Below are 25,003 nucleotides of genomic sequence, written 5' to 3' on the forward strand. Positions count from 1 at the left end.
CACGAAGAGTATCTGCTCTATGAAAAGGTTAAAAAACATCCTGTCCCTCCCGCTGAAAGCCTGCTCTCCAGCATCTGCAATAACAGTATCAGGTTTTTCCAGTGCAGCGGTTGCTTTGACATAGATACGTTATCCAGATTTAAATGTGGATACTTTAAGGCTCAGCCTGTTTCCTCTGTGTGAAAAAGCCCTATTATCATCTTGTCAATTTCAGTTTCCTCCCACTGCAGCCACTCAGACACACTCACATCCGCAGATGCATACGTGCACACAAACACACACACTCGCACACACACACACACACACACACACACACGGCTCGTATCTCTACAGTGTCAGTGGTTTTTAAACTCACCATGTCCGGCCCTTGGCTCTGCCACAGAGAGGAACCTGGGATTAATGAGTCAACCTCCACACTTACTGCAGGAGACAAAAGGGCTGGGAGTTAAGTGTCGTCTCCTCCGTCAGCCCGGAGGTGTTGAAAGGGTGGATTGCAGAGGGAGGAAGTTCTTCCGAGGGTTGAGTGGATGTTTATCTGCTTCTGAGTGAGGGAGAGAAGAGGGAGGACAGGACTGGAAAGTTAGAGGAAGAAGAGAGAAGAGTTTCAGCCCTAGTAATCGGAGTGAACTAGTTGTGCAAGTAGCGGTGGAGTAGTAGAACCAGAGGTGTTCATGGCAATACTTGTAGTAGAACGCTACATCCACGCTAGGTGGCTAAAACTGAAGATGCAGTTTACCTGTGAAAAAGATGTGTGTCCAAACTTGCACTTTCAGGTTGCTGTTTCCAGTTTTTGATCCCCATGAAAACTGCAGGAACTGCAAAATCTCTTTCTCTTTGTCCTGTTTCGGTCAGCAGATACCATAAGCATGAATACAGAATATTGACAACAGCTGTATTGTGTCATCAACTTTAATGACGCTCGCAAAGAACGGTCACAGAGACAGTCAGAGGGGTACTTCATCATTTTTGAAAAGCTCAAATTTTCCTGTCTGCACTAATATGTATTCTCTGGTGAGCATTTTTGAAAAGCTTGTTTACGCTGGTTTAGTATTGACACAGTGCCAAAAAATCAAGAGAAGAGGATGCATGTTCAGATTTAGCTCGCTTAGTGTGGACGTACTTTCATATGATACAGGCTGCATAGTCAAAGCAGGATATTAGCAGGGCAGCAAGAGCAGCTTCAGTTCTCCGTCAGTGTCTATAGTGGATGAGTTCAAGTGCAGTGCAGAGTGTAGGTCACCCGCATTTTGGCAGTGCTCACAGACCAATATGCAGTTACTGTAGTTATGCATATAAAATGGAAGAGGTGTTGAAATATATTTAGCGACATTGTGTGCTTAAAGTGCAAGTGAAACACAAGATGTTATGCAACTGTATTGACAGCTGTATTGATTAAATCTGTTTGAGGTGTCTCCTGTGTAGAGAGGCCTTTAGTAGCAGTGGTAGTAGTAAGAGTAAAAGTTGTAGAAATCATATGTAGCACTCCCAATCACTCATGAAACACTGTTTAACATTTGCATGTGGTAGTGTTTTGTGCAGAAACTTGCTCTTGTTTGTGCAGAGAAGTTGGGCCTTCCATCCTGCACAGAGCTAAATCTAATGCTTTATTTTGGTTACAAACCTGCCATCTCGCCTTTTAATAACATGTCAAACGATATTTATTTGACGTGCAGTAATAGCAGCAGCAGCAGTAGTAATAACAACAACGTTAGTAGCATAACAACAATGTTAGTAGCGGTACTGCAATTTGTCATAGTGGGGACAGCTTTACAGGACAGTGGTGGTTTAGTGACTGTACTGAGAAATTTCTTTGTTCGCCAACTGAAACACAGATGTTAAACATAAACATAAAACCACTACATAGTGGACTGTGAACACTGAAACAGTACTGGGTAACTAGTATACCACACAGATACACACACTTATAACATCACTGTTAATGAGTAATATGTAAATACCACTTTATCTTGATAATTAATTAATAGTTCAAGTTGTCATCATGTCATATTACACAGCAAATCTTAAAACTTACATACCATTTAAATTTTTACAGGGGCCAGAATTACTGAACAAGTATGTTGGAGAGTCAGAGAGAAACGTGAGAGAGGTAAGTGCAATTAACTTCCTGTAACTGGTTATTACAATGAATGGTTTACTGGGATTTATTAATGTTTTAGTTACCTTAATGGAAATGAATGCAAGCTGACATACTTTTCTGGACCATTTCATCACCACCAAACTGAAGTGTTAAAGTTGTGGTTCCTCCCTGATTATTTTTAGTTGTTTATGTAATGAACATTGAACATGGACATTAACAAGTGCTGTATTTCCTGTGTATGTTTGTGCAAACTGCCAGCTGAGAACGATTCATCGCCACTGCTAAAGATTTGTCCTGTTTTCCTCTCGTCCATTGTTGCTGACGCTGCTTGCAGGTGTTTCGGAAGGCGAGGGCCGTCGCTCCCTCCATCGTCTTCTTTGATGAGATCGACGCTCTTGCCAGCGAGAGAGGAAGGTAAAGTAGGTTGCTTTTCTTAATGTCGTTGAGAGAGGCCCAGAATTAGAACAAAAAAGATGCTGGGAGACTGCACAACTGATGCAACTAAAGGGTTACTGCCCACATGAGTCAATATGTATTTCCTTGCTTGGGTAATTGTTCACTGTTCACCACTGCTACTGTCCTGTGTTTACTATTTTCAGCACTGTGGTCATTCATTGTCCAGTGATGACAAATGCACAGTCATTGCTGCGGTCTGCTTTAATTTACTGCCCCCTAGATGGTGTCCCAGCATGTCTCACAAAGATTCATTTATGAATGGATGGCGCAAACATCCCAAAAAGTCTGCATGACTGCACTATCAAAGCTGACCACTCGGTTCCCATGGTGTCCTCTTGGACTTTTGCGGCTTTCTTGCTACCAGCGAACACAGAGCACAGTCTTGTCCGGAGGCGCTTTAGTGGGATGGCACTGGGAACATCTGTGGCTTAAAGGAAAGAGGACGGGGGGGCGGACAGAGGACATAGACCGGAGGCGCACAAACACTTCATTGTGCCCTTCCACGGCAGATGGGGAAGGCCAAATATGCAGCATGCTTCCTGGTAAACCCGTTGATGAAACTAAATGTTGTAGGAAGGAGCACAGAAAGGCCATTGGGCCGGCTTTATAAGTATTTCAATGTTGGCCTTTGGTCTGATGCTTCAAATTCAATTCAGTGGAAAACACTAAACATATTTTGGACCATTTCATTTGTTAAACTGTCCTTGATCACTAAATCTGCACTGATCGATATTTTTGATAGGGGGGGGACTCTCATTTAGGGATAAACTTACAGAATTATCACCTAATTGTGCACTTCCCCATAGTTCTACGGAGGGTTTTAGCATCTTTTAGCACATTAGTTTGGTTTTACGTCTTGCAGTTCTCATTAGTGTCGTTTCCAGCAGCAGCAGGCAGCTGTTTTCAATGAAAAAATCTCTAATAAAAACATAAATATTGTTCTACTGTCTATTTCTCATCATGAAGGAGACAATAATAGCTTCACCTTATTATACAGGTTTATTAAAAAGGAAGCAGTATTTGATGATCACAACTAAATCATCGAATCATGTTTTTCCAATCAAACTGAGAAAGGAAAATATTAATCATTATTGAATGGAATCTCTAAATTAAAGAATGAAATTGCATCCAATTGCCGTTAAACCAAGTGACTCACACCATCCAGTAGCAAATTTTTAATACTTGGCCTCAGTTCCAGTTCCTCTTTTTGACAGATAGGATGTTTTGTTCTTCTTTTTGCAATCTGAAACCATATTTATTTGGGCGGCTATTTCTCTTCCCTTCTATCTCATTAAATTTCCTCTTTCTCACTATTAAGCTTCATAAGCCAAGCCAGGCCGGATATTTTTCTAAAATGTTTTTGAAGGAACCTGGAACACAGTTTTTGTACTTTGATGTCCAGTGAAATCTTGACTCGTTTTCAGGGTACAGGATACAACTCTATAGCAACTCTATAGCAGCTGACAAGTTCTCTTAGCTTTACTTTATTTATACAGTTTAAAGTTACAGGGACATTAAGAGACAGTGCACATTAATAGACATTTCTTTAAATGTGCCAGTTTAGCCATCTTGGCTAACGACAGCTACAAAAGGCATCCAAAATATATTAAAACAGGAACAGCAATACAGTACATACAGCAGAGCACACTTCATAGGAACACATAAAATACTTTAAAACAAGGACAACAATACATAAAACAGGCACGCTTCAGGTTATTTGAAGTTACAGAGTATGGTCACACACTTCATTGTCTTGTAACCATTATTTTAATTTCATTTTAAATTAATAATATGTGTCACACTCTCTGATAAGTGTTAGCAGACTGATTCATGTGTGAGCTGCTCTCACTGAAAAAGCTGACTGTCTGAAGGCAGTCCTCCTCATAGGTATTGTACAATCCCCTCTTGCCACAGACCTGGTGTGTCTATCATCAGTTGTTTTCTGCCTAGACAACACTCTATACTAGTATTAGTATTGGGAGCAAGTAGCTTTCGAAAAAGTAAAGCACTAAGGGGGGAGGAGCCAAGCCATCCAGAATCTTATAGACAAGACAAGCATCTGTAAATGTACTAGCTCAGTAAATTATAAATTCTTAGGCAGTAACAATGGCGATGGGTGTTTGGCTTCCAGTCAAACACCTTAAGAGCCTGGTGGTATACTGGCTGTACAGGTTTGAGTGTTGTACAGGAGGCTTGTGCCCAGCTAGTCAATCAGTATGACAAATGTGACACGATTATGGCATTGAAATATAGTGTTGCTGCCTTTAGTAGTTAGACAGTTTCTGATATGGCGGAAATTTGAACTCAAGTTGAACTTCATTACATTTGTTACCATCTTAATTTGTGTTTTAAATGTAAGATGAGAATCAATTGTTACACCAAGATATTTGAAAACAGATACCACTGTCAGCTTTTTCTCCTGCAACATAAACATTAGGTGTGAGATTATCTGTTGACCTCTTAGTGAAGATTGTTTTCTTTATGTTTAAGTGAAGACAGGAGTTATTAAGCCACTGTGTGACATGGGCTATCACTGCCGTGGGCTTACATGGATGCTTGCTGTTTGGTCGTTGAATGTACATAACTGACAGTATCATCTGCGTACTTTTGAATCTCAGACTCATTGCATACAGTGGGAAGATCATTTATGTAAAGACTAAACAACAGGGGCCCCGCAATTGAACCCTGAGGTACACCGATATCACAACTAAGGACTTATGCTCACCATTTATCTTGACCCTCTGTGCTGTGCCTTTCAGACAGGATTACATCCATTTAAAAGTATTAGGGGAGAATTCAAACATCGACAGCTTTGCAAGTAGATGATCCACAGTGTCAAACGCTGTCTTTAGATCTAAGAATATGGCCCCAACAATTCCCCCTCTTATCTAGTTGAGATTTCATATTCTCCAAGAGAAAGCAGTTAGTAGTTTCCATTGAATGGTGGATCTAAAAACCAAACTGCACAGTCTGAAAGGGCTGCTGTTAAGGTGGCTAGTAAGTTGTTCTGCTACATATCTTTCAATTACCTTTGACGCAATCAGTACTATGTTAATTGGCCTGTAATTGCATACCTCTGAGGGACCACCTGTTCTTGTTAATAGGCATTATTATAGCTGTCTTCCATGATCTTGGAAAGACCCCTAGCATTTGTTAATGGACCAGACAAACACTCATTAAACATTTTCAGGAAGATTGTGTCCAATCTATACACATCTTTGGCTTTAGAATTATTTGGGAGTTTATAATTATTCTTACTGCTGTTGCAGAAATTTCCCGTATCTTTCACAGTATGATTGAACTTCCCACTGTTTAACTTTATGCTCAGTTTCGGGAATCTACTCAGTAAGAGCTGACTCATTCCTCCCAACTGCAGTCAGCATTCACAGTAATGCAGTGCGGCGTGAGAGTTTGTCAGCTCCCAGGATGGACGTGAGGCTGGACCCGCGCCTCGAGGCCACTCACCATCTTAAAAATGCACTTAATTCTGATCTATAAAGGTTATTTATTGGTCTTTGCTTCCTGCCATGTTTAATCAATGAAGTGGCTCATGCACGCCAGCAAGAATTCAAAACTGTTGACACAACCAGACAGCCTCCGCCGCACAGTGTATGTGTGTGTGTTTTTTTCCCCCCCCTCTCAGGGCAGGAGATGAGAAGCACCTGTAAATCTGTCAGCCTACCTGCCACGAGTCCAAACTAGTGGAATGAAATGAAGAAGACAGGAAGAGAGGCGAAATAGGGGAGATAAAAACAGACGAAGAACATTAGATGGAGGCAAAAAAATTGACAGACGAGAAAAGACACACAGAGAAAAAGTCAGGATAGACTGAATTGAAAATAAACTCACGGCAGACTTGACAGACAACATAGGAAAAAAAAAGGGAAATGTGATTAGAAGAGCGAAGGATCATGACTGAAGAGAGTGAAATGTTTTAATGAATGCCCCCCTCTCCTTTTCTTTTGCCCTCAACCCCTATTTCCCCCGTTTTCTTTCTCCCCCCTTTTACTATAGTGTTTCTGTCACATCCTCTTTCTCCTTTCATCCTTTTCTCTGTTGCTCATTCACGCACTCCCTCTCACCCCACTCTCTGTCACCACCTTTATTTTTCCTCTCTATCTCCGCCTCCTATTCTTTCACCTCATCATTCTGTCTCTCATACCCCCTTTTTCTCCTCTTTCTGCTCCATCTCCCTCTTTTGCTAATCCTCCTTTCCTCCATCCCTTCCTCCCTGCTATCTCTCCTCACTCAAACTTTCTCTCTCTCTCTCTCTTTCTCTCTCTCTCTCTCTCTCTCTTTCTCTCTCCCTTCATATCTCAGTGACAGAGCTCCTTTGTGTTCCTCTGCGGCCTTGTCTCTGCTAATGACGTCTGGCACTTCCGCTGGCCCTGTCAACAGAGACTGTGTGTGTTTGAGCTGGGAAGGGTGGCTGTCTGCACTGCGCTGTGGAAAATAACCACCTTGTAATGCAGTGTCTAATACAGCGATGAGTTTCTTAAAGGATAAGGCTGGCGATATTCTGTATTTTTTTCTTACTGTCAAAAAAATTCCATGAAAAGACCAAAACCAACAAATCCCACTAACAAGAATTGTCTGCGTAGCCAAAGCCTGATATATCTTATTCCTCTGTGCTGCGGAGCTCTGTTGTTGTCCAAAAACTATTAAAATCAATGTCAATGAGCCACGCCGTTGCACTGGCTGACATAGTACCTCATTACAATTAACATGGGTTATGTAGGCTATAACTTGAGTCATCCTCTTGCTGGAGCACTAAATGTGTATTAATCCACGGCTGAAAATAGTCCCTATTAAATGTGTTAACATATGCTGAAAACAACAGTTCTCAACTGTTTTAGGAAGTTACTGAACCTGAACTGTTCACTTATTTCACTGGATTTATTAACAATGACTGAAATATAGAATAATATTAACCTTATCCTTTAACTGCATGATCATGGTATCCTTATTTTATTTTTGATGTAGCTTTTATTGTTTACTCCTTTTTCCATTGTTTTGTTTTTGTTAATATTTGACCAAAGTAAAGTATGTAAAGTTATAATGCTTAAGATTTTGGTCCTTGTTGTTTTGGCGACACCTGTGGTTACCGATGGCAATGATAAGTACGTTCTAATAACAAAAGTTACATTAAAATAACACGTGTATCGACCACGAATGAATTGTGGTGAATCTGAAAGTGATTTTTAAATAATGAAGACTAAAATGCAACAGCTTTTGTATACCTCACCCCATCAAGTACATGTGAATCCCTGGTTTCGGTTAATAAATTGGGTTTGATTCAATGAAATTCTGGAGAATTATGACTTTAAATGATCCAAAAATTGCACACACACACAATATCAGACGCTTCTCCTGATTTTGATTATAAACCTGCATTTCCAAACTTTGCCTGATTAGCTAAACTGCATTTAGTCAAGTTAAAACAAGATGACACATTTGTTAACATTTTCTTAAGGAGGGCTTCTGTATTTGAGAGGGATGACCTGTTTTTCCGCTGCCTTGTTTTGAGTTCAGCGCTGTAGGACGTCAGTGGCAGGATAACTCACTTTTGCTTTTTTGAAGAAGAAGAATTAAGCTAATGAAAGAACTCATTCACAGTGTCAATTTAACTATTTAAAAGTTCCACACAAGTATTTCAGAACTGGTAATATCGCAAATAATGGTGATGAATGTAACTCCATGTTTTCAGGAAGTTATGTGATGCTATTCATATTATTTGTCCAGTGATTCATCCGTCACACATTCATCCCCATTATCTCTATCTTTTCTTCAATTATTTCTTTTCTGCATCTTCCATGCCTCCCTTCCTCCCATCCATCCACCATCTATCTGTAATCCATCATGTCACATTTCAATATTTTTATCTCCCTCTCCTTCATCCATACTTTCTTTTGCTCATCCATCCATACATCAATCTCATCTCTCTTCCCTTCTCTCGCACTCATCTATCTTATGTTCCCTGTCCACTCCTTCAGTTCCTCAGGATCCGGCGGCGTAGGCGACCGGGTCCTGGCTCAGCTCCTGACAGAGATGGACGGCGTCGAGCAGCTCCGAGACGTCACCGTGTTGGCCGCCACCAACCGGCCCGACATGATCGATAAGGTAAACAGACGCCAGCTCTCTGTTTTTTTTTATCTCTCCTTCCTCCTCTTTGGTCCGTGATTGATAAGGTTGAGGAGATGTTGTCTGTGTGTCTCCCTTGTCTCCTCCTCTCCCTCCCTTCCTCTGTTGTACATGATTGATAAGGTTAAAGGTGGCTCGCTCCGGTCTGTCTTTCTCCACTCTCTCTTTGGATGCTGTCACTGCTTTGTTTCTGTGCTGCGGAATCAGATAATCACACATTTTAACAACTTGTTTTGGTATAGGTTGCATTCATTTTAAACATGTTTGGAGTGATTTAGTCTACCCCGGAGCTCTTACTCATTTAGTTATTTTGTTTGGCTGAAATGCACCAAAAAAACTTTCTGTCCTCTTCCAAGAGACCAGATGTGTGGTTCGTCAGGACCACAAAGGAAAAGGGAACAACATCAAAACACTAAAGTTTTGTAGGTATAAAGATATGGCTGTTTACATCTGAAGACACATCTCATCGTGCACAAACTGCACTCTGTAGATTAGTTATATTTTTATAAAGAAAACCAGCAAAGGTAAAAATACTGGAATAAAATAGTTTGTATCTTTTTCTGCATTCACAACCTCTAAACAAGGGTTGAGTTACCACAGCCGGTTCCATTTTGGGTCTGGTTCCCAGTTGCCAAAACATCCCAATTAGCTAAGCTTTGATTCTAACAAGATTCAAATCAAACTTTTTTTTATCTCTCAGTCATCTTTTTTTATTAACAAAGAGCAACATACAAAATTCCCATTTTTGGGAAAGCCATTTTGCTTTGCTTTGACTTTTCCAGTTAATAGGACAAATGTCACAGACAGATTACGCAGCATCAACTGTAACAAAATAACGTTAATCGCATAACGGTTTGTTGAAACTTTAGGCTGTTGTCTGGTTAATATGCTCTGCAAGCCGGTGTCTCCGCTCAACCAAAGATTTAGGGCTGCAACTGCCGAGTGTTTTCATTATCGATTAATCTGACGATTATTTTCTCGATTTTCATTTTGTTTATAAAATGTGAAACAAAAACGCCTGTTCCAATTTCTTAGAGCCCACGATGATGTCTTCAAATGTTTTTTCCGACAAACAGCCCAAAACCCAATGATATTAAGTTTACTATCATGTATGACACATAAAAGCTTCAAATACTCACATTTAAGAGGCTGCTACCAGCAACCGTTTGGCATTTCTCCTCAAAAAATGACTAAAGGGATTATTCGGTTATCAAAATAATTGTCAATGATTTTCTTTCGATCAACCAATCAATTAGTTGACTACTCGTTGCAGCTCTACAAAGATTTGTTTGTAAAAAAAGACAACACTCTATATTAGTATTGGGATCAAGTAGTTTTCGAAAACTTACTTAAAAATAAGGAGGTTACACCTTTTATTCACTGTGTCAGATTAATTTCATGAATGTTTCACATCATGTACAGGTTGTGAGCATTCATTAGGCTCAATCCAAACCAGTGAACAACTACAACAGAGGAACAATATCAATTCTGATTCAGTTCATTTAAAACACTTTATAGTTGCCAGTAAAACATGTGTCTCTTCTTTCTTTCTTCTTCCTCCCCAATGACAATTTGACAGAAGAGAGATCAAACTACTATCAGTCTTTTTTACTCGTCACCCCTTCCATTTTCTATTTTTCTACCCTTTTTTTTATCTCCTCCTCTTCCACTTCCTATCCACAAAAGCTTTCTTTGGTCTCTTATCCACCCATCTCCGTCCTAATGAAATTTCCTGAGTGCTGATCAAAGAAGGAGTCTGTGCCTCGTCAAAAAGGACACAGGAAAGTAGAATGTCGCGGTGCTCCTTAAGCTCCTGCTCAGGCAGACTTCTGTCTCTGTCTTTCTTCCACTTTTTGTCCTTTGGTCTTCAACTTTAATCTTAAAAACAACTGTTGTATCTCTGTTTCATTCCAAAATAGGAGATCCATAATCAAAAAAGACATTAGCGTCTATTATGATAAGTTTATTACTAATGTAAAATTCATAAGAAAATGACTTAAAAGGGAATTCTAGTACTTTTCAAACTGGGATTTATTCTCATACTTTTGTCATTGATGATGATTGGTAATGATAACATATTGTTTACCACCTCAGATGTGAGAAATTACAAACTCTGGCAAGAATAGTGCTGCTGAGGGTCTTTCCAAGGACACTACAAATTTTTTAGATTAGTAATTGCACATTTGCAAATCTGCAAACTAGAGCATATCACTTTGAAGATGAAATTATGATGAATTTTGAGCTGTTGACAATTTTCAATTACAAATTTTATCTTTAATGAAATGTTTTGTGCTAAAATCCTTATAAAATGTATTTAGTTTAGTTTATATTATGAAAAGGAGGATGTTCAATGATACACAACTACCAACAATGTCAATATGAGACAATAAAGACTTGTTTTCATTGTGGTTCGAACCAGGATAATGAATACCTACTGTATATTACTATCATTAAAATAATTCCAAGTGAAACATAAAAAAAATGATAAAAAACACATAAAAGGTGTAACTCAGATGATATGCTCACACATTCAAGTTTCCCATCAGCCATCATTTGATTTTCTTAACTATTTACAATTCCAAGGTAAGGTATTTCCATTCCTAGGAATACAATTTTTTTTTTGTTATATATCCCTCTCCTTACATTCCCCATTACCTCTTGCTCCCTACTGTCCCACACAAACATAATGTTTATCCTAAATTTATTGTAAACACAATAATCACATATCCCAACTAAGAAAAAAAAAGAAAGGTTTGCACATCTGCAGTTGTTTCATGTAAACTGGGAACCGCCATCTGTAAATCCATCTAGATACTCCTTAGAGAAATCCTCCACATACAAATTTTGGGTATCCCCCCTCCCCTAACACTCCACACCCCCCCCCTCAACTCCATTTCTAGCCCACTTGTGGAGAATTGATCCATCGCTGCGGTGGGGGAATGACAGCAACTTCCTCCGCTTCTGCAACTGGTTGCTGTCTCATTTCAAACTCCATTAGCGGTATGGCGGCTAAGAAACAGCCTGAGTGTGTGTTTGCATGTGTGTAGATCTAAAAGAGAGAGAGAGAGAGAGAGAGTAAGGAACTCTATTAACAGTAGGTAGGGGGTCAAGCCCCTGGGTGGACAGATGGGAAACCCCAGGCGTCCTTCCACAAGCTGGCCTCCCTCTCAGGAAGTGGTCTCCCAGGCAGCTGAGAAATCAGATTACCTCCTTCTGCCCGCACCCCCTACCGAGTATGTGTGTGTGTGTGTGTGGTTGCTTAGTAAGGTTCAAGTCATTTGAATCAGGAACCTATGACATACATTGGGAAAGGAAGCTGCCAAATGGACAGATAGGCACCCCGCTCACGCCCCACACCCCTTACGGTTTTAGCACCCTTTGCCGCCCCTCCGCCACCACCCCTGCCGCCGCTGACTGTCAGTTCACACCGGAGATGGGCAGGCATTTCCATGCCAATGGCAGGATATGATGGGACAAATGAAGATTAATGGGACGCTTGGGTGTCAATGAAGTCATTGTCGGGCTGTTGGTGGAGCAGAGGAGGCTCCTGGGGGCCTCAGTTGTTTGATGGACAGAGTGGGAGGGATGGAGAGAGGAAGAGAGGGGAGAAAGTGGCGTTTACTTTAGTTTGAAAGGAGCAGGCCTGTCGTCCATCTCTCAACCGCTGCCACGAGACAGCATAGATTTCCGCTTCTTATCATGTCGTTTCTCTGTGTTCAAAGGTTGTTTTGAGTTGGGAGACTATGTGAAACAATGTCAGAAGGATTAAATGAAAATTCTATAAAGCATAAACTGTCAAACCCAAGTTTTATCCCTTACTTTAAAGCTGGTCTAATCAATATTTTTTATAGTGGCATAAGATGACAGTGTGTAAAAAAGGTAACTGATGGTGATAAACTCAGAGAATTGTCCCCTGATTCTGCACTTCTGCTCAGCTTTACGGAGGATTTTAGTGTCTTTCAGCTCATTGTTTTGGTTTTATAGCCCACAACTTTATTGTTGCTTTCATCAGCATCATTTCCAGCAGTAGAAAGCAACTGTTTTCAGCAAAAAAAGCTTTGATAAACCCACTGTATGCTACCTGCCCAGCATACGAAGGTAACGACTAGCTGGTGAACACAGCAGAGTATTTAGCAGCTAAGAGCCGGAAATTTGCCTCAACAGTCGATGGAAACCAAATCAGAGCTACAAGGAGAGTGAATAATATATCATCTCACATTCACTCCAAATAAATACTAATGTTTCTTTGTGTCTGCTGAATGTGTAAATAGGCAACTGTTAAGTTGCTAATTGGAATCATATTGTGATGATATAATCTTATTTTTATCTCATTTAATCTTATTTTCCAGTGTTTTCACACAAGTTTTTAGTTTTAAATGAGTTACGTTTTGTTCATAACATTGGAACACAGTTGTTTGTACTAAACATGTCATCTCGTTATTTTTATATATGATTCTTTTTATCATGATATATCGATATTGAAAAAAACATTCTTATTAATACAGTATCAATATGTAACCTAACCCTAATGAGGAGTAATGAACGATATAAGTTTCAGTGTAACATAAAAATGTGTTGGTAGCATTCTTTTTAAATTTCAGTGTAAAGCTTTTAGTTTCTTTCCAGGTGTTTAATATGAAAAACGTGGCCATCCTCACAATCATCATCATTTATTTGCAAACTGCATTTTGCAAACACAAACTAAACATCCCCTGCAGTTATAATAATGCTGAAGCCTAACTTGTCTAACTAAGACATCTAGTCCTTTTGCACACGCACCAAGTCCTTCAACTTCCTCTCGCCTTTGTATTACCTCAGTGAAAAACACGTCTAGGTATGCAACAACATACAGGGATGGTGTGACTAATGCAGCTGAATCACATCCTAACAAAAGGATAACAAAAGATAACAAAACAGATCATCTTGACATAAGAACACACAGTCCCATTACTTCCTCTCGCCTTCGAATAACATCGGTGATAAATGAAATGTGTGTTATTGCTTTGTCAGAGCTGCAGACTAACCAGGATTATCTGCTGTTGTGCCAGACATATTGTTTCTTTTTCATTTCAACAGCACCATCTGCTACAAATGCCGTGGATCTAATTGCGTGAGGTAATGTAACTAGCTGCAGTGGCCGATGCAAAGTAGGTCCTCTGCATGATGACATGTCACTAAACAAACCCCCCCACCACCCCCCTCCTCACACCTCCCCGCTGCACCCCTCCACCTTAAAAAAAAAACTTCTTACACTTCCTCTTTCCTTTGTATTGCGCCAATCACCCGAGCCCACCTCTGACCCTCCGTGACCGGGCTGTGGTGATTGATTAGCACCACCAGGGAATATTTATCCAGCCTGTTCAATAGGAAGAACCCCCCCTGTTGCTCTGTTTGTCGAGCAGCTGTCCATCTCGCCGATTGTACACATAAACACACGCGCTCGGAACAAGATGCACCTTTCACCACCGTTTTACAGTTTGTTTAAAACTATGTCTTGACATTTTTTTGCTTCTCCAGTTCGGTGTTGCAAATCTATCGGCGGCTTATTCATCAGGAAAGGTCGTGTTGGTTTGTTGTTTCACTGAATAGCCTATTTGTTTACTCTAATGTGCGCTGGGCTTCATCCATGCTATCAGGAGGCAGGACTGTTACAGTGGAGAAGATTACTAGCAGATGGGTCTTTGTTTGGGTCCAGAAGTTACCAACTGGGCTCTTATCAGATCAAGGGGTGAAAAAAAAAAAAAAAACAGGCCATAGAATTAGGGTTGATAGAAAGGACAGTATATCTACCCTGATAGACTCTCTGTAGGTGCAAGTAGCATGGCTGTATTTCAGTTGATAAGACTTTTTCTGCCACTTTCTATATGTCCTATACATACATAATATCACATATAACAGTCAATATGTCATTTGGAGATGAAAAAAGAGGGTTGGAGGGTATTTTCATTAATCGTTTAATCTGTAAAATGTCAGATATAGTGAAAAATGTCCGTCAGAGTTTCCCAGAGACTGACCGATATCTTTAAATTGCTTGTTTGTCTGAACACTTGTCTAAAATCCCAAAATATTTAATTTACAGTGATATAAAAGAGCAGCAAATCTTTACACTCGAGAAATTGAATAGAACCAGATTACGCCCGGCATTTCTTCATAAATGACTTGAACAGATGTTTAAAATTATTAGCAAAAGAGTTCTTGATTACTCTTTGTTTCAGCTATTTTTATTGTTGTTTGGTGCAAAAAACAATAGAATCAATCTTACTTTTCAACATCTAGATTCACTATAGCAGCATTTTGATATTGAAGTTTAAATCAACAAATTCTCCCTCATCCACCAGTATGTTTACAGTTGCAGATAGCTTCAAAACTAACAAATGGATTCACTTGAGATTCATAAATATCCACTCGAGGACCCAAAATCACATTCTTCTCAGCACACTGTCGAAACACGAAGTACTTTGTGATATTTACATTTTATAAATAGAAATATTGTTAAACTATAATTGTACAGACGGATCATGTCCCGGCAGGTCTGAGCACAGTGGCCCACCCACTTACAAATTTCCTCTTTCTCTTTGTTACCTGCCTATATCACTCACAATGTTGTGGGTGAAATTGTGCCAGAATGTTGTTTGAGTCACCTAAAAGCTCCCCGGGCATGTTATCACGTTGGAAGAATGACAACAAATAAATGATAGTAAAATTACTGCAGCGTCCTTCCTGAGAAAACCGTACGCCACATTATGCCAGAAGACATTAAAGTTAACTTTGCTTTAATCAAAGTTTTGCACAGTGAAACATGTCTGAATATGAAGCAGGTGAATCGATTATTTTCTAAATGCATATGTGGCAGAAAAAAAAACAAGCAGTTTCTTTGTGGTTTTTTGTTTTGTATCTTTCACATACTAAAGAGCATACCACAGCATTTATATGTCATGTAGTTGTCTTTATTTTGTTCTATCAGCTTCCAGCAGTGATGGTGTGTCACTAATTAAACCGACTGGTTAAGACTATCTTGTCTTCTCTGTCCAACGGTGGTCTGTATTGGCTTTTTCTCCCCTCTTCATGCTCACAAGCTCCTCCCTCTAGAAATCAGCCTCTCAGTAATGCAGTGTGACTTCTGAACAGAAGATGGTGCCAAATCTGACATGGGTCAGTTCTCTTTTCACAACTATTTTCTATATTCACCAGTCATAAGGATTAAAAAACCTGTAAAAGTAAACACACAGGCTTAGAAAAAAAATATGCAAACATGCCATTTTGGTAATAAGAAACCTCTGCAGTAAGGAGTTTAAATTCCAACTATCCCAACACTTGTATTAAAAGTATTCATTCATACTGATGTAAAGAGTTTAGATAAAAGTGATGCCTGAATGTCAGATGTAGCCAATCTTCTTTGTGGTTAGAAACAGCAGGAAACATGCCACTAAATAAATTTTTACCACATTAAAAAAAAAGGTTGAAAATCATGTCGTAACATTTAATAGTCTGTAGTCTGGTGTTATGATACTTTGTGCGGCATGTAATGTATAGCAGCTTATGTTGTCTCACTACACTCAGCAGTGATTTGGTTGTTCTATCCGGTTTATTGGCATTCACTGAAATGTAGCCGTACAAGCATGACGTATGACACCGAAACATGAGGATGAAGCGTGAGGTCTTGTGAGATATTTTATGAGCCTTCATGGTCTTGTGGTTTTTTTGTCCCGACACTTATTTCTACTAACACAAACTGGCATCGTAACCGTGTGACATATGACTATTTCTCAGTCGCCGTTCATCATTTTAGGTCATATTTATCATGTTTGTCAGTGTTCATTTTTCATCTAAAATCCACAACATTCACCGGTTACATCCTCCTCAGTGGATCAAAACGACTTAATTTCATCCTCTGTGTGTTTAAATTTCAACCACATGACAGCTGCGTACGGCCCTGTGTCCTCTTTTAAACAAGAGCCTGTGTTGATAAAGGTGCATTAATTTTATTTAAGTCCTTCTGTGGCTTACTGGGCCTTAGCAGGAGTCATGCAAAGTAAATACAGGCCAGTTGGAGCAGGCTGAACATCTGCCAGTGTTTTCCGAGCCAGTCTGGACGTTGCTAATTGTAATCACAGTCGAATTCCACCAGACTGTAATTAGTGGGCCACTTGGTAAATATTCGGGCATTAGCTAAGTGTAGCTTTGATTTTTTTTTTTTTTTTTTTTCTCCTCTCTCTCTCCGTTTTGCATTCAGAGCTCACATCGGTGCCTCAGTGCCAGCCTCTGTGTGTGTGTGTGTGTGTGTGTGTGTGTGTGTGTGTGTGTGTGTGTGTGTGTGTGTGTGTGTGTGTGTTTGTTCCATTCATGTATGCCTGCATGCTTGTGTCCCAGATCTTAATCAGTGGTGTTTTGCAAATAATTTATGCTTCTGTTATCACTTGTGTGGTGAACCTGAATGGTGGGATTTCCCACCACATGGCTATTGAGAAACTGTCAAATAAGCTATAAATCAACTATATATAATAAAATAAAATAAATTTGATATTTATATTCTACATGATGCGGTTTGTAACAGTTTGAGTCCGTGTTTCTTGGTTGAGGTAGTTTGGAGAGCGCGGAAGAAGTCAAAAACTCACAGCCGCAACGGCACTGGGATTTCCACAATGCTCGTCGTTTATTACTAACGTTCAACCTTACCGAGCCCGGTCGTACGGCTACTATATCATCATACATGAACATAACAGAGGCCACACGTAAACCTAAACGTCACACTTTGGACACAAGAGCTTGACAATATGCCTCCATCTGTAGCACGTGCACCTCCTAACTAACTCAAAGAATACAAGGCACTGTCTGATGACGTTGCTTCTCTTATATATAGCCAACACAGTATGTCTTAAAGGTACATTTCATTATTTAGACTGTTAGACTGGAACTCACTGTCATGTTTGATGTAATTACCAGCCATGCAACCAGCTATTTTTTGCAAGGTTGATTAATCCAGTAATTTTCTTACTTTCTTCTTTTTGCCCGTGACACGGTCCTAGAGCCAAAATGACATCTTCAGGACAAAGATATTGAACAAAGAACACCATCAAATGTTCACTATTATTGCTTGATAAATGACAGTTAATTAGCAAAATTATCGTTGATTAATTTTACATCAAGTCAATCAAATAATCAACTAATGTGTGCAGCACTACTTTATGTGACACCAAAGTAAATGTGTGTATGTAATTGTGCTTTTGTTTGTGTGTGATGACTTATATGAAAACCTCTTAATTCCTACTTTCATAAAGACTATACATCAAGACTTAAGTGAAGGAAGCCTCCCATGAACACTCAAAACATTTCAGTCCTTGTGATGTGTCCTCACACGAGGGCATCGAAGGATCCTCAGCGTTTCACTCCATGAATACCTTTTGTTTTGCCTTTTCTTTGGCAGAAACCTCCACCTGAGCCATGCCTCCTCTCAACAGGAAACAACCCTTAGCTAAAAGAGCGGCTATAAGCCAGCCAGTCAAAACAGGCCATATTTTATTTTGTGTTGGACTGACGTTATCATCTCTCAAGCTTTGCTCTCCTCTCGTGACGAGCCAAGCATGATGGAATCTCTATTGGTGCTGTCTTAAAGGATTAGAGCTTATTCACTGTTTTTTCCTGACTGCACAGTTCTGAATAGGGCCCCGCTGCCACAGTACAGGGTGTTCTGCTGAGGCTGAGCTGAGTTGTCAATGCTACCCACACTGTAGCTCGTAGCATCTCTCTGCTTAAACGTTGTGTTCTCGTCTCTAAATTTAACTTCTTAACCGTTTTCATCCAGAACACATTATTCTGTGACAAGTTCTCAATGTTGACCGCTAGCTACGGTTTTGGTATTTTTTCTCCTTGCTTAAATGCTGTTCTCTCGCGGTTCTGTTTTTAAGAGCATTCAAAGCATTTCATGCAATGGTTATGCATCTAAGATGCAGTAATGAGAAGGCAGAGTGAGAGTTTTGGCTTGTGGCTTAGTTAAGTTACAGTGGCAAAAGAAAACAAAAAGTGTGTGTATGTGTGTTTGTGTGTGTGTGTGTGTGTCTCTTCGTGAGCAAGTAATGAGATACCACCTAGGGATGGATGAGCTCTGGGAAGCTGTGCGCATGAGTATGTGTGTTTGTGAGCATTGGGGAAGCAGGATCCCCAGGCAAGTATCAAACTTCAAGGGCTGTATTAGTATCAGCTTACACATGTGTGCATGCAAGAATACCACCGCGAAAAAGCCGAGCAGACGCAGAGAAAACCTGCATGACCAGACTAACTCTGGTTATCTGTCCACAAAAAAAAAAGATATAGTTTGGTTGAAGACAGTGTAATAGCATGTACAGTTAGACTTCATGAAGCTAAAGAAAAGTTTTAACGATATAGGACTTCCTCTTCTGATGCAATACGACATCTGCAGTAGAAAGCCGTCTTCATACTTTAAGAAAAACTTTTAAAATAGAAAAAAGTAACAATTTAAGACACGAAAAGACACTGCTCGTATTTCTTTTTTCTTTTTTGTTAATGTTAAGGTGAGCAGAACAAGTGTAAGTTTTGTCATTTATAAGTCAATAGATGCAGCTCACTTCTGTTTTGGTGAACAAGAGAGAGAAGATAGTGTGGGGAGGTGTGTGTGTGTGTGTGTGTGTGTGTGTGGTGGGGGGGGTGAGGGGATGGGGTGGAGGGAGAGAGGGAGGGAGGGAGGGAGGGAGGGATAGGGAGGAAATGAGGGCTCTTTGTGCTCTGCTACCTGGCAGACATCTCCAGCATGTGTCGTCTTGCCTCTTGGCAAGCAGAGACCACCGGCGCCCTTGGAATGCTCTCAGTTCAGGAAATCTCGTTTATTCTCATAAATGCTACTCCTAACCCCCCTCCTGCAATACTGCTGGAGAGCTGGTATATTTTCCTCTTTTTACATCTCTGCGTGTCTGTCTTTATTGCTCTGTCTCCGAATTTCCTTTGTCCTCTTTCTATTTAGCTCTTTGTAAAATTTTAAAGTTTTGTCTAGACTGCCTATACCAAAGTGGCTGTCCTTTTACTGTGAGTGGTTATTTTGAACCGTTGTGGGCAATGTTGCTAATCACTGAGCAGGCCTGCTCAGGCAATATTGGATTGAAGTGGTTTTTCAAGTATCAAATCTCTAACTGTATCATAATATATATATATATAAATATTTTAACACGGAATTACATATAACCATGATAGCAAATTGTGTCCATGTTGTTCATCTTTAATGGGCACATGTGCACAAGTGTCTCTGTAGCTACCACGCTTGCAAACTGGCCTGTCCATATAAACCAGTATATTCCAGCTTCAATACAGAGGCTTCACAGTTGTCACAAATCTGTCAGCAACAAGGCGCTTTCATGGAAGTACATGAACAATTTGGCAGTACACCTACCTTAAAAAAAAAAACTGGTGTCATTGCAGATCAAAGAGAAATCAAATTTTCTAACAACAGAAGTGTTCCAGTGAGAAAATAAATTGTCTGTTGGTCTCATATGTGCTTGTCATACGTACTTGTTTCTTCTTCAAATCTTCTCACATAGTAATTAAATAAAATGCATAGTAAACCTGAACATTGTCAACTACTGTAGCTAGCAGGTAAACTTAGCAAAACAACTGTACACATCAAGGCTACCGCTAGTTTTAGCTAGCTGTCAAGCTGACTACACGATTCAGACAAAATGATCAGTTTCCCCATCACCTCTCTTCTACCTAACCATTTTACCTGTCAGTCAAGCTGCCATTACTTTGATGCTACTATCATTCTCTCTTACCATTCTTTAAACTCATTAACAAAAGAAACAAAGAGGACACAGGGAAGATTATGGAAACTATGTCCAAATTTTGGTGAAACACAAAATGCCTCACTAACTGCATTGCCTTGATGTCATTACAGAATATGCTGAGATCAATCTGATATCTTGGAAGCACATTTACCACAACAGATATTGAATTTCGACTGACTGATTAATACCTGACCATATGGATCATAGAAGGACATAAGCCAGCCGGTGTACTCTTTCTCTTGTCTTCATAATAACCAGTGAGTAGGAAGGAGTCATCATTCGCCACCATCAGGATACAGTCAGACCCACATACAGAACAGAAGCTGGTAGGGGGCCAGCTGGGGGGTGGTGGGGGGTGGTGGTGGGCAACAAATAATACCCCCTTTGTATGTTCCAAATATCCCCTGCTGAAGCCCCCTGAGCCCAGCTCTCTGCTCCGGGGATCCCAACACCACATTAAGAGCTACTTACAAGTGGATAAGGTGTAAGTTTTGGGGGGATTTGAAATGGGAGTTGGAGGAGGTGGGGGTACGGTAATGTCGCAAAGGGAGCTACAATGTGTCTCCTTTTTTTCCTGTGATAAAAAGCAGGTTTGTACTCCCCTTTTTTTTTTTTTTTGTTCACTTCAACGAGGTCCAGTGCCATGTTTGGAGAATGGCTAAACAAATGGGCTATTATTTGCTGCAGTCATTTCAGAGGCGCACTGGACAGGCTGGGGGAGAAACGGTATCCCAATGTATATCCTCTGCCGGCTTCAGCCGTCTTCATCAAGATTTAAGTTACCCATTGTAGCTGAAATGAAATCAATCCCACCAGGCCCTTCTGTGAGGAGGACCATTTGGCTGTCAGAGGAGGAGTTGTGTTTCCATGTACCGGAGCTGTATGTATATATATATCAGTGTTGGTTAAGCATGTGGTTAAGTAGACTCCATTGATGCTATAAGGACTGTAGCTGTTCGATTTAGGCCCATCTGCAGCTAGTAACTAACTAATTTGACATTTTTTACATTTTTAAAATTCCCCCTCATAGTTCCCAGAGCCTAAGTCGACATCTTCAGATAGTCTGACCATTAATCCAAAACCCTGACACTCAATTTACAGTGATTAAAGTGAGTAAAAAGCAGCAAATCCTCACATTTCAGAAGCAGAAACCAGCAAATTTGTGACATTTTTACTTGTTGAATTGTTTTAACCATTAAAGGAATCCTTCAACAGCTCGGGAAATACATGCATTTTCTTTTTTGCCATGAGTGAAGATGAGAAGATTGATACCACTCTCATGTCTATGGTAAATATCACTGTGAGGTTGCCAGGCAACCAGCAGAGACTCCAGGAAGTCACTGTGCCTTGCTAAAACTACAATTTTACATTATTACACTTACACAAACGAGATATAATGTGTTCATTAGTGAGCATGGGCAGATTTTGTTACCTTTAGACAGAGTCAGGCTACCTGTTTCCCTCTTTTACCAGCTAAACTAAGCTGACTCTCTGCTGGCGGCTGCTCTCAGCAAGAAACCGAACCGCTAAACAAATAAATTTAATGCAAAGGGGGTCTCAAAATTTACATTAGCTACTCCCTATGTGCTGAAGTTTTACTAGACAACACACGTTGCACATTGGTGGCCCCAAATGTAAGTAGCATCTTTGGAAAAAAAGAAAAAAAAAATTCCTCGATGAATTGGGTCCTGGAAAAACATGCTAATACCTGGAACAGGATTGAATCTGGCTAAGTCTGGCTCCTGGCTTGTGTCTTTACTACTCTATCCCCTTTTGCTTCCTTCCTTCCTTAAATGCAAATTTTAAAAGACCAGTGGACTGCCATGTCTTTCTTGAACAGTTAAAATTAATTTGTATATGAAGCTAAGCAGTAAAATTTTATGAAAGTTAAAGCATGACCCATAAGGTCAGATGGAGATACAATAATAAAGTGAGACAGAACCATGTCTGAGGTCTTTGAGGCCCTGTGGCCCTGCTACAGGGACTTGGCAGATGCATCGGAAAGAGGATGACGGGGCAGTGTCACTTCATTTCCTCTTTCACAGGCTCTGCTTGATGAATGACCGTGTGAAAGGCGGCTGCTTCTTAGGTTTGGGATTGAGCCTCAGTGTGTTCGTACGTAGTGTGTGTGTGTGTGTGTGTGTGTAGGTGTTGCAGTAAAGGGTACCAGTGCTTCTTTTTTTTTTTACCTGCTTGTCATCTCTGAAGCCAAAGTAATTTACGGTTGTCAGGAAGTCCCCAGAAGCGCTCTCATGCCCAAAAAAAACCTTGACTCGGGTTAGTATGGGGGATGGAGGGGGTTGAGAGGGTGTCACACCCATGAAATGCTCTCATGTATTTCTTGTGTCAAAGGGCCATGGGGAGGTCCCATCCTAAATCCTGTTGCCTGAGAAATGAAAGAATTTCAGAGGTTGCCTGGTCCACTGTCCTCCGGGCCAGACCCCAGAACTAATCTCTTTCATCTCCTCTTCTTGCTGGCGGGAGGGAGATGGGCGGGCTGGGATGAGGGGATGCTACGGCCTCTTCCTCCTCCTCCTCCTCCTCCTCCTCCTCCTCTTCCTCCTCCTTGGGGATCTTTGCTTCTGTCGAGCAGATCGCCTCAGGGAGATGTGGCTGAGCCCTCCTTCTCTATTGCCCTTCCCTTCTTTGCTCTGTAACTCCGCTGATCCCTCTGTACTGCTCCACCACCTCCCTCCCTCCCTCCCCTCCCTCCCCTCCCTCCCCCCTTTAAGCCTACCCCATTGCACCCTCCCTCCCTCCTTCCCTTCCCCTCCTCTCCCTGGGCCTCTGAGCTGGACTGCCTTCCCTTTGGCTTTCCCCTCTTCCTTCCTTCCTCAGTTCCTCCACTAATAGCTCCCTTGTTCCTGACTAGTCAGGGCTGCCAGTTGAGCGGTCATTCGTGGAAGATTCATTCGCGGCACGGTAATTGTAAACAGACAGAGAGAGAGAGAGAGAGAGAGAGAGAGAGAGAGAGAGAGAGGGACTTTCAAGCATTAAACCTACTGGTTACAGACAGAAAGCAGAATGGAGGAACTCTCAACTCTGTCTCTTTCTTGGACTCCCTCCTCAACCGTCTCCCTCCTCCTTTTCCTCTTTCTCTCTCTCTCTCTCTCTCTCTCTCTCTCTCTCTCTCTCTCTCTCTCCCATATCTCCATCATCTTTATTACTTATCCGGTTGCTCCCCTCACCCCCCCCCCCCCCCCTCATCCCCCACCTTCTTTATTTTCTGCCCCTAATAATTCAGGCAGTATTTACATCCATGGGCGATCTGTGTCTTGTTTCACTGCTAAATGTTGCATGGAATTATGTTACGCCCTCGGATGCTTAATAGAGCCCAGCTACACGCTTGCTATGTTGTTTTGCTTTCCAGAAATGGAGTCACATGTTTGTTGCGTTTCGTGTCCGTTCCAGTTCTAGGGAGACGTGCACACAATAATAAAACATACCGATTTCCTGATCCACCATCGACATTGAATTTAGATGCTCTTGTTTTGTGTTTTAGTGGTCAAACGAGTAAAATCAATTGAATTCACCTGTTGAACTTGTCAGACTTTTATATTTAGTATCTAGTATTTAGGTTTCAGGCAGCTAAAATGTTATTAGAGGTAAAACTATTCCCGTACACTTAAAGTACTTCTGTAAATTCCTTCTAAGTAATAAGGAGTCCCAAAATACTATATTACATTCCAGTAATTGCATTCAATTTGTGCTCGTTCTAACATTACTTGCAGTTCAGCCCTGGCCTGCTGTGTGGAGAATATGATTTCTGTGCAGGAGTGAATTTCTTCAAGTTGCCCCAGTAACAAGGAAATGCGTTTGTTGGCTGGTGGAAACAGTAAACATGAGGGAGGATGACACAGGGAATGTGTGTGTGTGTGAGCGAGTGAGTGTGTATAAGTGAGAATCCTGTAGTGCCAGGCAACCAGACCTGTCCCTGACCTCAAATGATTGCTCCCTAAAGCCTGCGCTGTAAGCCGTCAGCAGCCAAGCAGTTGCCTGTTGCTCTCTTTTTTCCCCCCGGTTTTATCTCCTTTTACTCTATCCGTGTTGTTTGATTCACTATTTTCTCTTCCTTTCCCACAGTTCTCTCTCTCTCCAGCCCTCCTCCTCAGTGACTAACGGTAGTTGTTTGGGAAAAGATTTATCAAACCGACTGTGTTTTGCAACCAGCAGCGCATCCCCCCCTCTCTCATCTGCCTCAACTATTCTCATTCAAACACAAGTCAACATATATTACAACCGAGAGGCGTCCATCATTGGCTTACCTGTTCCCCCCGTACCATGCTTACACCTTGAATGGAAAGCTACGTGGGAGTGTTTACTCGTCTGCGCTCTGACACAAAACCACTAAAAGACCACATACCTGGCTATAAACATACCACAGTAAGCTTTAGCTTTGTGATCTCTTGTGTGTTTTCACTCACTGTTAGCTTTTGTTGCATGCAATAAACATGACTCAGTTGTTAGGTCATGGGTAAACATTTGCATTCAGATAATGCACTTTCCACAAGCCATTATA

General features: G+C 40.8%; 1 protein-coding gene across 1 annotated transcript in view; it reads left to right on the top strand.

Moving 5' to 3' along the window:
- spata5 (spermatogenesis associated 5) overlaps positions 1–25,003 on the top strand; it is a 123,584-nt gene that overhangs the window by 34,694 nt on the left and 63,887 nt on the right. Inside the window, exons 13-15 of the mRNA XM_044363035.1 lie at positions 2,054–2,107; positions 2,433–2,512; positions 8,548–8,674. Coding sequence (XP_044218970.1) covers positions 2,054–2,107; positions 2,433–2,512; positions 8,548–8,674 — 261 coding nt within the window. The remainder of the gene's footprint in view (positions 1–2,053; positions 2,108–2,432; positions 2,513–8,547; positions 8,675–25,003) is intronic.

Source organism: Thunnus albacares, chromosome 10, assembly GCF_914725855.1.
Source record: "Thunnus albacares chromosome 10, fThuAlb1.1, whole genome shotgun sequence".
NCBI classification, from domain to species: domain Eukaryota; kingdom Metazoa; phylum Chordata; class Actinopteri; order Scombriformes; family Scombridae; genus Thunnus; species Thunnus albacares.